The sequence below is a fragment of the Neomonachus schauinslandi genome, chromosome 3 (genome assembly GCF_002201575.2).
Source record: "Neomonachus schauinslandi chromosome 3, ASM220157v2, whole genome shotgun sequence".
Taxonomy (NCBI): domain Eukaryota; kingdom Metazoa; phylum Chordata; class Mammalia; order Carnivora; family Phocidae; genus Neomonachus; species Neomonachus schauinslandi.
The window spans coordinates 75,979,491-75,993,896 of NC_058405.1; the positions used below are offsets into that span (position 1 = coordinate 75,979,491).

General features: G+C 42.4%; 1 protein-coding gene across 2 annotated transcripts in view; it reads left to right on the top strand.

Annotated features, from left to right (window-relative positions):
* The first annotated feature begins 2,269 nt into the window (after positions 1 to 2,269).
* SPATA13 (spermatogenesis associated 13) overlaps positions 2,270 to 14,406 on the top strand; it is a 78,615-nt gene continuing 66,478 nt past the window's right edge. The window contains exon 1 of one of the 2 annotated variants that reach the window (XM_044913218.1): positions 2,270 to 4,095. In XM_044913218.1, coding sequence (XP_044769153.1) covers positions 2,530 to 4,095 — 1,566 coding nt within the window. In that variant the 5' untranslated portion in view covers positions 2,270 to 2,529. The remainder of the gene's footprint in view (positions 4,096 to 14,406) is intronic. The other variant, XM_021678233.1, reaches the window with a different exon arrangement.

Here is a 14,406-nt window from a genome sequence, read left to right on the forward strand (position 1 = left end):
TATTTATTTGACAGAGAGAGACACAGCGAGAGAGGGAACACAAGCAGGGGGAGTGGGAGAGGGAGAAGCAGGCCTCCCGCCGAGCAGGGAGCCCGACGCGGGGCTCGATCCCAGGACCCTGGGATCACGACCCGAGCCGAAGGCAGACGCTCCGTGACTGAGCCACCCAGGCCCCCGGCACCTATTCTTTTATAGATGGCACTGGAGCACAGATTACTGTTCTCAAACTACCCAACATTAAAATCGAGCACTGCCAGCATCCCTTGAGACCTCAGGGGCCGCCTAACACACTGTCATTCTTGGTTATAAAAGGTCTCATAGCGCCCTCTAGTTGTGGTGTCTGTAAGTTGTCTCCATCCAGCCGGATGACTAGAGAAGGGTCGTGTCTGCTCCTCTGTATCCAGTGCAAGTCATAACACGGCCATTACAATTATGTAATATGCCATCAGTCAGTGTCTGTGACTGGACTTGATGTTTGCATAAACTGTATGCTTTGTTTCAAGATTGTGAGAAGTTGAAACAACCACAGTCCCCTGTCCCTCCCAGAGTAGCTGACGGTGGACAGGTGGTACTTAGTGTTAGACTCATTTTGCAACTGGTTATAGATTTACTTCCAGCCTCAGTGCCGGGATGATTCAAGTTTCTGCTTCTATGGCTCATTCAAATGCAACCCACAGCTCTTAAGGCTCCTTAATTTCTCCATGAGAACATTAAACTGCAGACGGCATGTGGTAGCCCCATTAGGCTTCTGAGTAATGGAATTGGGTAAATGGACATCAGAAAGGCTCCAGGGGTCTAAATCTATGCAGCTTCCCTGGTCCCAGATGGAATCAATCCTTTCACTGTGACTCCCTGGGAATTCCTCAAGGGGCACGACGTAGAGGCAAATAAAAATGAACCCAGCAGAGAATTTGGAGAGTAGAATCAGATGAGACCTCTTTGCACGAGGTCCCATTTTCTTCTGCACTTGAGAGGACTAAGCTAAATTGGGACCTAACCTTAATTTTATATACCTTTCTCCTTCTTTTCCTCTTCTGCTTTTAATATTGCCTTTGGAATAGTGGCCTTGACTGGCATAAGGATATCTGGGATTTGACTTGAGTTGGGGTCATATCATAAGGCACTGAACTTGGTGTCACACCCCTGGGGTTCATATCCCAGCTCTGCCTCTCTTCTTTGTTCATTAGTTTGAAGTAGTGGAGAGGAGCATAAGCTTTAGCAGGGAGAGCTGCAGGAACCCCCAGCACCCCCTGCCCAAGTGTCCATTTGATTATCTATAAAATGAAAGTTATTGATCTTGCAGGTTTGTATGAGTACTCAGTGGCATGTTGTTTTTAAAACACTTAGCACAGGGGCCTGACATGTAGTAATAAACACTTAGTGAGTGGTAGTCCTTTATGAGTTATTATCACACTCCTTCCTATCTTCCTTCATTGACTAATCATTCATTGAGAACAGGGTGACTGACATTTAAGCTGGCCCTCCCAGGCTGAGCAGGTCTTGGCCTGAAGGCCAAAGGGTAAGGAGAGCAACATCTTCACTGGGGGTAGAGAGCATGGACTGCAGGTGTGTGGTGGGCTTCCAGGCATGGAGGAGGAAAGAAGAAGGTGCAACATTTGTTTAATTTGAGTTTTTGTGTCTGAATTTCTAATATTTAAGTATTATCCTGATCTTTCTCCATTCCCCAGCCAGTAAGAATCCTGTTGACAGAGGCCCCTCACTAATGCGGTTTCATTCACAAAGCCAGACCTCATACAGCTTCAGTTTGTCCCTTCCACTCATGTGTCCCTGTAGCACTTTGTCTCTCAGTAGAGTTTCGGGTATTTTGTAGACAGGCAACGGAGAGCATCTTGGTCTCTACTGCAGCTCCTTGTACTCGTGCTTGCATATACTAAGCACTCAATCTGCCTATTAGCTGTGTTAAATTTAATATAGTTTGATATTTCACTCTGACACATTTTGAAATAGTTGTTGCTGTCTTTTTTAATTTGATAATTAAAAATTTCTTCTATTTCAAATAAAGAGAAGACCCAGTGTTGAATGATGCCTTGGCCTTTGCATTCCAGCAATTTTTCAAAAGTTTTACTTAACTTTCACTGGATTTGAGAATTTACATTGAATGCACAACGCATAATTATCTTTTTTTTTTTTTTAAGGAATGTGTATTTGCATTCTTCCCTTTAATTCATTGTGAAATGAATTAGGAAAGGTAAATTTTTAATTTAAAATAGTTTTGAACTGATCAGCCCTGTCACAAGGCATGCTTCTTTTGTATTCAGAATTCTTAAACAGAATAACAAGCCACTGTTCATAGAGGTTATTCTGTGGGGGAAAATAACTAAATCCCTGCTTTGTTTTCTGTTGTAGGCAGTGGCCACAACTGAGGAGCCTGATGTGCACCGTAGGTGTGAAAGCCAGGCTGGCAGCAGCCTCGGAGATGAAGATACGCGTCTGGGGCCTGTGGACACGGATGTGCATGTGGGTTTGAACCCAGCTGCCTTGTGGCCACGGGCTCCCAGCCCCGAGAACATGACAACAGCCCAGAACGGCCATGGGCGACTTGCCGCTATCCCATGTTCTGTCTCTGATCCCAAAGACCCCAAAATGGTGACTTACCCAGCATGTCAGAATGGAGGCTGCAGCAGCAGCTACTGCGGGGAGGTGGAAGCCCAGGAGGCCAGACTCAGCCCTGCCAAGCTCATGCGCCTCTTCTCCGTGAGTAGGAAGAGGACCAGCACCAACCCGGAGAGGCCCCGCTCCATGGTCCTGATGGGAAATTCCTCCACCTGGAATGCCCTTGCCTCCTTTCGGAAAATGGGATCTTTCAAAAAACTGAAGTCCTCCGTCCTTCAAGGAATTCAGAACCGAGAGGGGTCAGATGCGGCAAAGGAAGACCCCCCGGAACGTGATCCAGGGAAACCCATCCCAAACGGTGCTGCAGTCGGAATGCAAACCAGCAGGTACCCCTCCTCGGGACCAGCAAGTGACGCCCCGAAGGCAGGGCCAGGGGGCGCGTCGGACTGCTCCGACCCCGAGGAGGCCGACGACGCCTTCCAGAGGAGCACCCATCGGTCCCGCAGCATCCGCCGCGCCTATGGACTGGGCCGCATCAGCCTCCTGGATTACGAGAAGCATCAAGGGTCCCAGAACCACGTTCGGCCGCTGGCCTCTGTCACCCAGGAGCCCACCGCGTGTGAGATCCTAGTGAAGGACTCCGAGAACAATAGCATCATCTACAGGAAAAGCAAGAGCACGGATAACTTGAACTTTCTGAAGAAGAGCTCCTTCAAACGGAAGTCCACTTCAAATCTCACGGACCTCAAGGGGGCGCCTGAAAAGCCAGCGCCCCGACGGACGCTAAGCAGTTCATCTGCCGACTCGGAAAAGTTCGGTGGGTCCGAGAGGAGAACGAAACGCTGGAAGAGCCCACTGCGGGCCAAGGACTTTGACAGAGTCCTGAGGTTTGTGAGCAGCGCCACCGACGCGGCCTGGAGGAGAGAGAGCCCCAGGAGCGGGGCGCCCTCGCCCGGCGAGGCGAGCCAGAGGCTGCAGGTGCACAGCCGGCTGCACGACGCCTACTCCCGCCGCGTGTCCACCAGCGCTGAGCGCGAGTGGAGGAGGTGCACAGGTGCGCACGCCGGCTCGGGGTGCGGCCCGGCTGGGGCTCCGAGCCCCCAGGTGGACGTGGACACGGCCGTCTTTCCAATGGAAGCCACAGGCTGCGGGGCGCCCGGAAGTGCCTGTCCTTGCACTGGCAGCTCCTCAGCGAGTCCGGTTGCCCAGGACTCCGACGAACGCCAAGCTGGCAGCCAGTTTACTTTCGAACCCGAGCAGCCGCTCACCCCCGCAAGGCCTACCACACCCAAGCCCCCTAGCCCTCAGAGCCCAGGCGCGGAAAATGCCACGTGTCCCAGCAGCCTCAGTGCGCTGTCCCTCAGTTCAGTGGACAGTGAAGAAAGGGCAGAGGGGCCTGTGACCTCCCAGGATTCTGTGCAAGCCGCGTGTGACAAAGGCAGTGAGAACGGCGTCAGCAGCCACCCTCAGCTGAGCCCCCACCTGGCGTCGGGTCCAGAGGAAAGGAGGGAGGAGGTAAGGGCAGAGCAGGGACCTCTGGTAGGTAACCTGCTGCGGAAGGGGTGCCTGTCCCAGCACTGACCTTTCATCTCTCCTGGAGGTTGCCCGTAGGCTGGGGTGTTTCCCCTGGCATTTACCCTTTTTGCTTCACCTGCCAGAGAGGCAGGCGGCCCTGTGCTGATTGGACTGCCATCATGATTATTCTTGTCAAGCTGCTGTCATCTTTATCTCTTTTGAAAGGAACTGCTACTCTACCAAATTCCTTGAGATGGCACTTGCCCCACCATTCATTCAAAAGATACTTAACTGAGGACCAACCACATGCTAGATTCTGGGGGGAAAATGTTGATAGAGACCTCTCTTCCACTGTATGCAGCTATTTAATAGGGGCTCTCAAAATTTTGTTTTTTGAAACATTTTTTTATTACCCATAGTTTTCTTAATATTTTAAATTGTTGCTGTGTCCTTTCCAACAGACTACGTATAAATGAGATTCTTTGTGTTAAGACACCATTATGTGTTCTAAATCTTTTATTTTCTAGGAATGAATTAGAAACCTGCAGTTTAATACCTGTCAACCCATGAGTGATGATGGTTCAAAGAAATTTTTATGACTGTTATTGCAGTTATTTTTAGAGTAGAACATAAGCATCTCATGAATCAGATCAACTAATAACTGTCAAGTCTACAGGAGCAATGTTCTTTTCATATCCTGTCAAGCATCCAGACAACTTTCCCTTACTGTATAATTTTCACTTATTTCTAAATGCATTCAGTACATTACAGAGCTGAAAGATGAGGAAATGCATTCATGTGTATATATTGCCAACTATTCTTCACATACATTTCTAGACTGTTTTACAGGTATAAATTGGTGCTTGCCATAGAAAATAATCCCCTAGCAGCTGTTCCTTCCCACTGATCCCTGGAGAGGACCTTGGTTTTGTTCTAATGCCTGTAGATGAATGATTACACAACAGCTTTTGCAAACTTGGAAGCCAGGATAGCCTGTGGATGATAAGATGAAGCATAATTCCTTCTACCCAACACCCAACCTGCCCCACTGATGGTTTAGAACCACCCCCACCCCCCTGCTCCATAATAAAAGATTTGCATAGGTCTAGAGGTTCTTTATACGAAACATGGAGATTTTATTTTCTGCTTAATAAAATTAGTAAAGAATCATTAAAATATTTTCTTCCTGAGTGCATATTAAGTGAACATATGCAAGAGATAGTTTCTAACTTACTTTTCAGAATTATTTTGATCATTATATAGCTTTACCCGTATGTTTGCCAAGTGTAATTTAATTATATGTAGTTATATATAAATTAATCATATATAATTTAATTTCTACCCACAAGGGATCACCAAAGATAGAAAGCAGGGCACAAGTCATCAGGAGTGCACACATGTGTGCAGATAATTCCACAAATTTGCCTCAAGATGTTTATCACATTTTGAAGTTGCATTTATTTCCTCAAAATTCTTATCAAGCATATCAAGCTTCCTCTTGTGCTTTTAAAGTAAATGTCGTGAAGAAAAATATAATGATGATTTTGCCCAACTTGCATTTTACATATTGGTCATCTTCAGTGTTACTTGCAGAGAAGTAAAATATATATATGTTATTTGTCATATATATATATATATATATATATATGGTAAAATACACCCTGAAACCTTCTCTTTTATTTTGACATATAGAAACAAAATGCAAGCATAATGAAACAAATAAACAGAATAACACCTTACAAAATGCAGGAACTCCAACCTTTATGATTTATAAAGCAGTTTTTGTCTATCTTATATAGCATTACACAAAATTGTATTTCAGTCTCAATATATTCTAGCGTACAGTGTATTATTCTGTACTTAATTCATTGACAGTATGGTTCTACTTCTATCTTTAAAGCTAGTTGACGTTATGATTAGTGTTGAGTATAAAAAAAGTTGAAATCTATATATATTATGATATTTAAAATAAGTATTATAATGCAGTTTTCAGTAAGGAGGAATAATTTTTAAATTTAGAACCATTTATTTATAACATGACACTCTCAAAGTGACAAAATAATCTTTGAAGATCTATTAACAGTTTAACAGGATTTTGTATTGCTGTGGAAAAAGGGTGGGAGATATTCCCCTACTCTTCCTTTACGAAGCATTGTAGAAAAATCACCTTGTTAACTTTATACTTCTGCCACCTAGTGGTCAGTTTTTTTGTAAGAGTAATGATCAGTTGAAGGACCTAAAATTGTTTTAGTTTAAAAATGCAACTGAGTATTTATACTGGGGACAGTGCCCCCTGTCCCCTGATAAAGGTAGAAGCACACGAATTTAGAGTGTTCTTGCTGGTTTTCCTACCAAGTCCTAGAATAGCTCCATTGGGTGAATTAGGTCACTAGGAAAGGGACCCTGTCCTTAGTCATGCAGTATAGATTCAGAAATTTGTGGTAATGTTGAAATATGCTGTAGGTGAAGCTCTTTTACTTATTTTTATTTTTAAAGATTTTATTTATTTATCTGAGAGAGTGAGCACAAGCAGGGGGAGCTGCAGAGGCAGAGGGAGAAGCAGGCTCCCCGCTGAGCCTGACGCGGGGCTCGATCCCAGGACCCTGACAGATGCTTAACTGACTGAGCCACCCAGGCGCCCCTATGTATTTAGTTTTAAAGATTGTATTTATTTTTTTCGAGAGCAAGAGCAGGAGGGTGTGCACACTCACATACCAGTTGGTGGAGGAGCAGAGGGAGGGCGAGAGAACCTCAAGCAGACTCCGAGCTGAGCACGGAGCCCCACTTGGGGCTCAATCCCATGACCCCGAGATCATGACCTGAGCTGAAATCCAGAGTCGGGACACTTAACTGAGACACCCAGATGCCCTGGAACTCTTTTAAATGATGAAAATCCATTGTAACTCCTTGAGAGGGAGCTTTAGTCTTTCAGTAGATTTTTATTTTATTTTATTATTATTATTTTTTTTAGTTTGGTTGGAATCCTGGCTCTGCCGTTCTAAAGATGCCTTCCATTGAGTGAACTGCTGAGCTTCTCCTGGCCCCAGTCTTCTCAAGGGCAGAATGTGGGATAGCTTCATCTTGCCTTGGATATTTGTTGTAGGAACCAGGGGATTTATGCCTGTTAAATTTATGCCTGTTAAAATGCTTAACACTGGCTCTCAGTGTGCGATGATTACTATCCACTTAGATGATTTTTCCATCCTAGATTGACCTGACTTCTTGAAACAGGGGTGAATTAAGATCAGACTTTTCCAAAAGTGTTTTTTGACTGCATTATAGTCTTAGGGAGGACTGTGAAGATCTTCAAACAGTTAGTTTGACTTCACATTTTTTTTTAAAGGATGAGTTAGGTTCTAGCATGACCTAAAATTTATATGTTCATTCAGTATTGCACCAAAGCAAATTTGTTGAGCACCTACCAGGTATAAGACACTCAAATTAGATGTAGCTCTCTAAGGATGTCAAGGACATTATAAATGAGCTAAGATGTATCTAAATCTTATTAGAACTGTGCAGAATAGATTAAATCTCACAAAAGAGGTAAAACCATATGCTGTGGGATTTCAGAAGAGTTTTAGTTTTTACCCATGTATCAAATCAAGGAAGGAATCTGATTTGAAGAAGGCGAGATGTCTACATATAGTTTCAGTGGTCACATATGCAGAGATTTTATGTGATTTGAGAGAATAGGAAGTAACATAATTTGGTTTGGTGTAGGGGAATGATCCAAGTTAAGATGAAATCATTAAGCCCAGATCATGCACACTCTTGAATTTAGAGTAAATAATCTCTATCTATACGTTACTTGGTAAGCACCATGGAGTCAAGGATGTTTTTGAATAGCAAAGAGCCAAGCACAGAACTGCGTTTTGGGGAAGTTAATCCACCATTGGTATAGAAGAGAATTGGAAAGAAAGGTGACCGGGGGAAAGCTATCAGGAATTTATTGCCAGAGAGAGCTCAGAGGTAATAAGGCTCTGAAATGTGGGGATGGAAATAGAATATATAAGGAAGGAAGGAAAAGGAGTGAATGAAACAACACATTATAAAGACTAATGTACCTTGTCATTCGGTATTTACCTACCTGATATATATGCCAGATATAAGGAAAAGAAAGAGTTGAAGAAAAAAGGCTCTTCTTGTTCTTATAGATCCACATTCTAATTGGTAGATTGGAATGTATACAAATAATTATGATGTAGTGTGGTGTTTCTGCTGAGGGATGTACAAAGTACCATGAAAGCACCAAAGACCAAATTATTAACCCTGGGTGAAGAGTTGCATAACTGGGGAAAGAGAAGTGTGTGGGGTCTTGAAGAAGATCAGGATGGGGGATGCCGGGGGCAGCAGTTGAGGAGGAGCGGCAGGGTCTTCCAGGCCAACTGGAAGAGCATGGGGGAGGGAGGAGGTACTGTCGACATAGGGAGTCAGCCGGAAGAGTTATCTAAGCCTTATTTTCCTCCCCTGTAAACTGGGAGTAGCTAGAGTACCTGCCTATCACATGGAGTTGTTGTGAAGATAAAATGAGATGATGCAGGTAGAGAGCTCAGCACTGAGCTTTGCATATAGTAAGTGTCCACAAAGATGCTGATCTGTGGTGCTAAGGGAACTGCACGTTGCTCACCATAACTTTTGTACAAGGTGGTTGGGTGGAGGAGTGGGAGATAAGATTGGAAAGTTAGATCTGTACAGAGTTAAAAAGGGCCTTGCTTGGAGCTTGGACTTTACCCTGCAGGCAGGAGAAAGCCAGAGAGGTGTTTACCAGGGACCACAGAAGGGGACCAGCTACATAGAGAGGATTGGGATGGGGGCGGTCCTGGGAGAGAGCATTCCTCAATAGTCTAGTTCAGAGGTAATGAGATCTGTATTAAAACCATGAAAACAGAGAGGAGAGGTTACACTTCAAAATGATTTCACAGTTTATTTTTAATTAGCATTTGAATGTTCTGGGGGAGAGAAAAGTCAAAGATGATGGGGCCATCAGGAGGATATTCTTGTGTTGGAATCAGTAATCAAACAAGCCATGAAAACAATGGACTGGAGCTGAATTCAGGTTATTATCCTAGCCCTTCCACTAACATGCTGGCTCCTAGTGCGAAGCGAAATCCCTTTCCTTTTCTGAGCCTCTGTTTACTTGAACACTCCAGTGTTTTAGGATTTTATCATTTTCTTCCTCAGGGACTGTAGCTTCAAAATTGTTGGAAGCCATTGTACAACCCAATCTTATAAAGTTAAAGCAACTGGAGTGCTTGACTGGGAGATTTTGTAGAATACAAATTGTTTTTAAAAACCACGCAGGGTTTCAACTTGGCCTGGCCCACCACTCATGGTGTCCTCCAGTCTCTGCAAGTGCTGATTTTAGCTTGCCCACCACCCACTGGGGTGGCCCCCACCTGAGAACCTCTACTTGCGTTGTTGTTCCCGACTCATAAAAAGGGTATTTTGTGGCACCACAAGGTACAGTGTCACGAAAGTAAAACTTCCCTCCAATTTCAGTACTGGAGTAATGCAGTAGGTGAGCAGGGACTAAATTCAGGCCCAATTTCAACATGAATTACAAATTTTGGAGTTTGATGAGGATGATGGGTACTTAACACATAACGATAGCTCCAAGGCGCTCTTTTTGGTGTGATTTAATCAGAGATATAGATACATTACCTAGTTTTGACTCTCTGCAGATTACGTAGGTATGACTCTTTGTGTTCCTCAAATAGCTATTTGGAGACATCAACAATTCTTCTGGAGGTTAGAAATGATCCACAGCTATTTCACAGGACCATCCCTAGAACCAGAAATAGGAGGTTGCATTTATAGAAGAAAATGTAGTGACCCTAGAGAGTCTGCCCAAGGCTTTTTAGGAGTTTTATTGAGGTATAGTTTGCATAACATGCAACTCACCAGTTGTGAATATACAGTTTGGTAATTTTTAGGAAATTTATAGAGTTGTGCAGCCCCCACAACAGTCAAGTTATAGAACACTTCCATTACGCCAGAAAGTTTCCCTGTGCCCTGTGCAGGCAATTCCTGCTCCTGTAAAAACCCAGGCCACTACTGATTTGCATTCTGTCTCAGTATTTTTTTTTTAAGTGAGCAATTCAGTGATTTGTAGTAAATTTTTTAGAGTTGTGTGGCCATCACCACTGTCTAGTTTTAGAACATTTCCATCATTCCTGAGGGAGACCTCACATCCATTTGCAGTCACTCCCTGTTCCATCCCTGTTGCCTGATCTACTTTTTGTGTCTATAGATTATACTTTTCTGGATATGTCATTGAAATAGAATCATATAATATGGTCTTTTGTTTTTGGCTTCTTTCACCTGGTATATTGTTTTCAACACTGATTCATGTTGTAGTGTATATCAGCACTGAATTTCTTTTTTTAAAGATTTTATTTATTTATTTAAGAGAGAGAGGAGAGAGAGAGCACACCAGCAGGGGAAGGGGCAGAGGGAGAGGGAGGAGCAGGCTCCCCGCTGAGCAGGGAGCCTGATTTGGGGCTTGACCCCAGGAACCTGGGATCGTGAACTGAGCAGAAGGCACATGCTTAACCAACTGAGCCACCCAGGCACCCCTCACTTAATTTCTTTTCTAAGGCTGAATAATAATCAGTTGTATGGATATCTCACATTTTGTTTATCCATTCATCAGTTGTTAGACATTAGAGTTGTTCCCCCTCTGGGGCTGTTATGAATAATGCTGCTATCAATATTTATGTACAAGTCTTGTGTGGACATATGTTTCCATTCTCTTGGGTAGATAAGTAGGAGGTGAGTTTCTGGGTCATTTGTGATTCTATGTTTAACCATTTGAGGAACTGCCACACTGTTTTCTAAAACAGTTGTCCCATTGTAGATTCCCACCAGCAATGTATTAGGGTGCCAGTTTCTCTGTGTCCTTGCCAGGACTTGGTATCATCACTATTCTGGATTCTAGCCCTTCAAGTGGGTATGTAGTGGTATCTCACTTTGATTTTAATTAGCATTTCCCTAATGACTAATGCTGTTGATCATCTTGTTTATTAGCCATTCTTTTATCTTATTTGGTGAAGTGTCTATTCAGATCTTCTGCTCATACTGTCACTGCATTTTTAGTTTTATTGAGCCGTAGGATTTCTTTATACATTCTAGATACAAGTCCTTTATCAGATATATGACTTGCAAATGTTTTCTCACAGTCTCTGGGTGGTCTTTTTATTTTCTTGATTGGGTCTTTTGAAAAGTAGAAATCTCTGTATTGACAAAAATCGCCAAGATTTTCTCCTGTCTTCTGGAAATGTTAGTTTTAGCTCTTACACTTAGATATATGCTCCTTTTTTTTTTAATTATGTTTTTTATTTTAATTCCAGTATAGTTAACTTACAGTGTTATATTAGTTTCAGGTGTGCAATATAATGATTCAGCAATTCTGTACATTACTCAGTGCTAATCATGATAAGTGTACTCTTAGTCCCCTTCACCTATTTCCCTCATCCCCCACCCACCTCCCCTCTGGTCACCATCGGTTTGTTCTCTATAGTTAAGAGTCTGTTTTTTGATTTGCCTCTATCTCTCTTTTTTCCTTTCCTCATTTGTTTTGTTTCTTAAATGGCATATGCTCCATTTTTGGTTAATTTTTGTGTACAATGTGAGGTAAAGGTCTAGGTTATTATTTTTTTCCTTTTTTTGCATATGGACATCCAGTTATCCCACCTTCATTTGTTAAATGGTCCACAGTTTTTACGTTACAGAGAATATAGGTTTCCATACCCCACTGAGTTCTCAATTTTTTCTGACAGAGAAGCCCTAGAACTTGAGTCACAGAAATTGCAATTACAGTTGGAAAGATAATTTGAAAATATGATATATCATTTGTGCTTTTAAAAATATTTTTCTAATGAAGTTAACCTTTTGTTACAAGGACATTTGCTATACCATCAGTATATACCTTAAGTATTAGCAACCCTGGGGGGGGATATTTGTTCAGCAGCATCCCACATGGGATGTTGTAAAGAGAATTAATATGCTTTCTGTTAGTCATCCTTGTGCTAGCTTATGTTTAGTTCTTCTAAGGTGTTTTCTGTTTGTTTAGTTTTCCTTTTGCAGGCGAAGAACTAAAGAGAAAAAGATTTCTTGCAGAAATACTAAGTCAGAGGTGCCTGGGTGGCTCAGTCGGTTAAGTGTCTGCTTTCCGCCCAGGTCATGATCTCAGGGTCCTGGCATTGAGCCCCGAGACAGGCTCCCTGCTCAGTGAGGGGTGTCTGCTTCTCCCTCTCTTCTACCCCCCACCCCCACTCATGCATGCAATGGATGTGCATGTGCTCTCAAATAATTAATTAATTAATTAAATCTTTAAAAAAAAGAAATATTAAGTCATAAAATGCAGGTCATGAGCCAGAATGTGAAAGCTTTTTTTTTTTTTTTTTTAAGATTTTATTTATTTAGAGAGAGAGAGAATATGAGCCAGGGGAAGGGCAGAGGGAGAGAGAATCTCAAGCAGACTCTGCACTGAGCCCCGGACCTGAGGCTCTATCTCATGACCTTGAGATCATGACCTGAGTGGAAATCAGGAGTTGGGCCCTTGGGGCGCCCAGGTGGCTCAGATGGTTAAGTGTCTGCCTTCGGTTCAGGTCATGATCCCAGGGTCCCTGGATCAAGCCCCATTATCAGGCTCCCTGCTCAACGGGGAGCCTGCTTCTCCCTCTCCCTCTACTGTTCCCCGCTACTTGTGCTCTCTCGCTCTCTCTGTCAAATAAATAAATAAAATCTTAAAAAAAAAAAAAAAAGAGTTGGGCACCTAACTGACTGAGCTACCCTGGCGCCCCTAAAGTAGCTTTTTATTTTAACAATCAAGTCAACATTTTTTGTCTTTTTGAAGTTGCCACTTGCCCTAAAAAAGATTCATGTTTGTCATTATATAAACAGGTATATCTTTTGCAGCGATATGTTTCAAAGTATTTCTGAATGGGTGCTTAATATTTGACAGGCTACTGAACTTTATAAATTTAAAAAGCCACTTCTAAAATTATTTTCTAAAAATGTAAAATCTAAAGAATAGTGTAATGTACATGTAATCATGTCATCCTTGAACTTTAAAGTGGCTCATTTCTAGAACAGTTTTTTCGTCTAGTGAAATATCATCAAGTAGGATTTTCCCATTAAAAACAAGACGGGGGGTGGGCAGAGGGGTGCCTGGGTGGCTCAGTCGGTTAAGCGGCCAGCTCTTGATTTTGGCTCAGATCATGATCTCAGGGTCCTGGGATAAAGCCCCATCATTCTCTGTGCTCAGTGGGGAATCTGCTTCTTCCTCTCCCTCTGCCTCTCCCTCTGCTCGTGCTCTCTTTCTCTCAAATAAATAAATAAAAATCTTAAAAAAAAATTCAAAAAAATAAGGGGGAAGAGGGAGACAGAATTACATACCTATATATCTGAGCAGGAGCCTAGTTTTTATAGAGTTACCATAATAACAATATGTAATCAGGTATAAATGATGTTAATGTATCATAATTATAATATAATCAATTATAATCAATAATTAATCATATTAATAATATGAAATATATCAATGCTATGCATATTAAGCTTTCTAAAGTACATGAAATACTTAAATGATACAAACCAATATTATTATATATCTGTCAGGGTTTTAATATTTACTCTTATTTGGTGCTTTGTTTTAATTTGTGGATGACAAAGGCATAATAAGACCTTACAGCAGTCACAAAATGCAGAAAAGTAGTGTTTGTATTTTTAGGGGGAAATTTTAGTTTGATGATTAAGATGCCAGTGTATTTGTTTTTCTCTTGGTTCGTTTTTCTCATCTTAAGCTTCCCTATAATAATTAAGATCAAAGAGCATCCAAGGTTGGAAATCACTTTCCAGTTGGCTTGGTGACACGTTCATGTGATACATCATTGCCATGGCAATCAGAAGGAATACTGTAGGTTTAATTGGCAAAAGGGCATAACTACAAATTGCCACATGTTGCTATATAAACTGAATGTTATCTATGTTTCTCCTACAGCTGCCAGTCGGGGGACAAAATGACAATTTGGGATGTTGCCTTCATTTAGAATGTTAGTAGTAAAGCTGAGGTGGGGTGGGGGGCTCAGGTGGGTTGGAGAGGAAAGAACACTCACAGATGGTAAATTCCTAGGAAACTAGCACTGATGTGGTTGCTGGCCATCAATGCCAGCATTTCTGAGTGGTGGAGAAGCTCTGTGGTATAAAATAGGTGCACTTTGTTAGTAGGGCTGTCTGAGTTCAAATCTTAGTTTCCCTACTAACCAGCTGTATGTCCTTGACCTACTTAAGCCTCAGTTTCTTTAAAAATGGAGA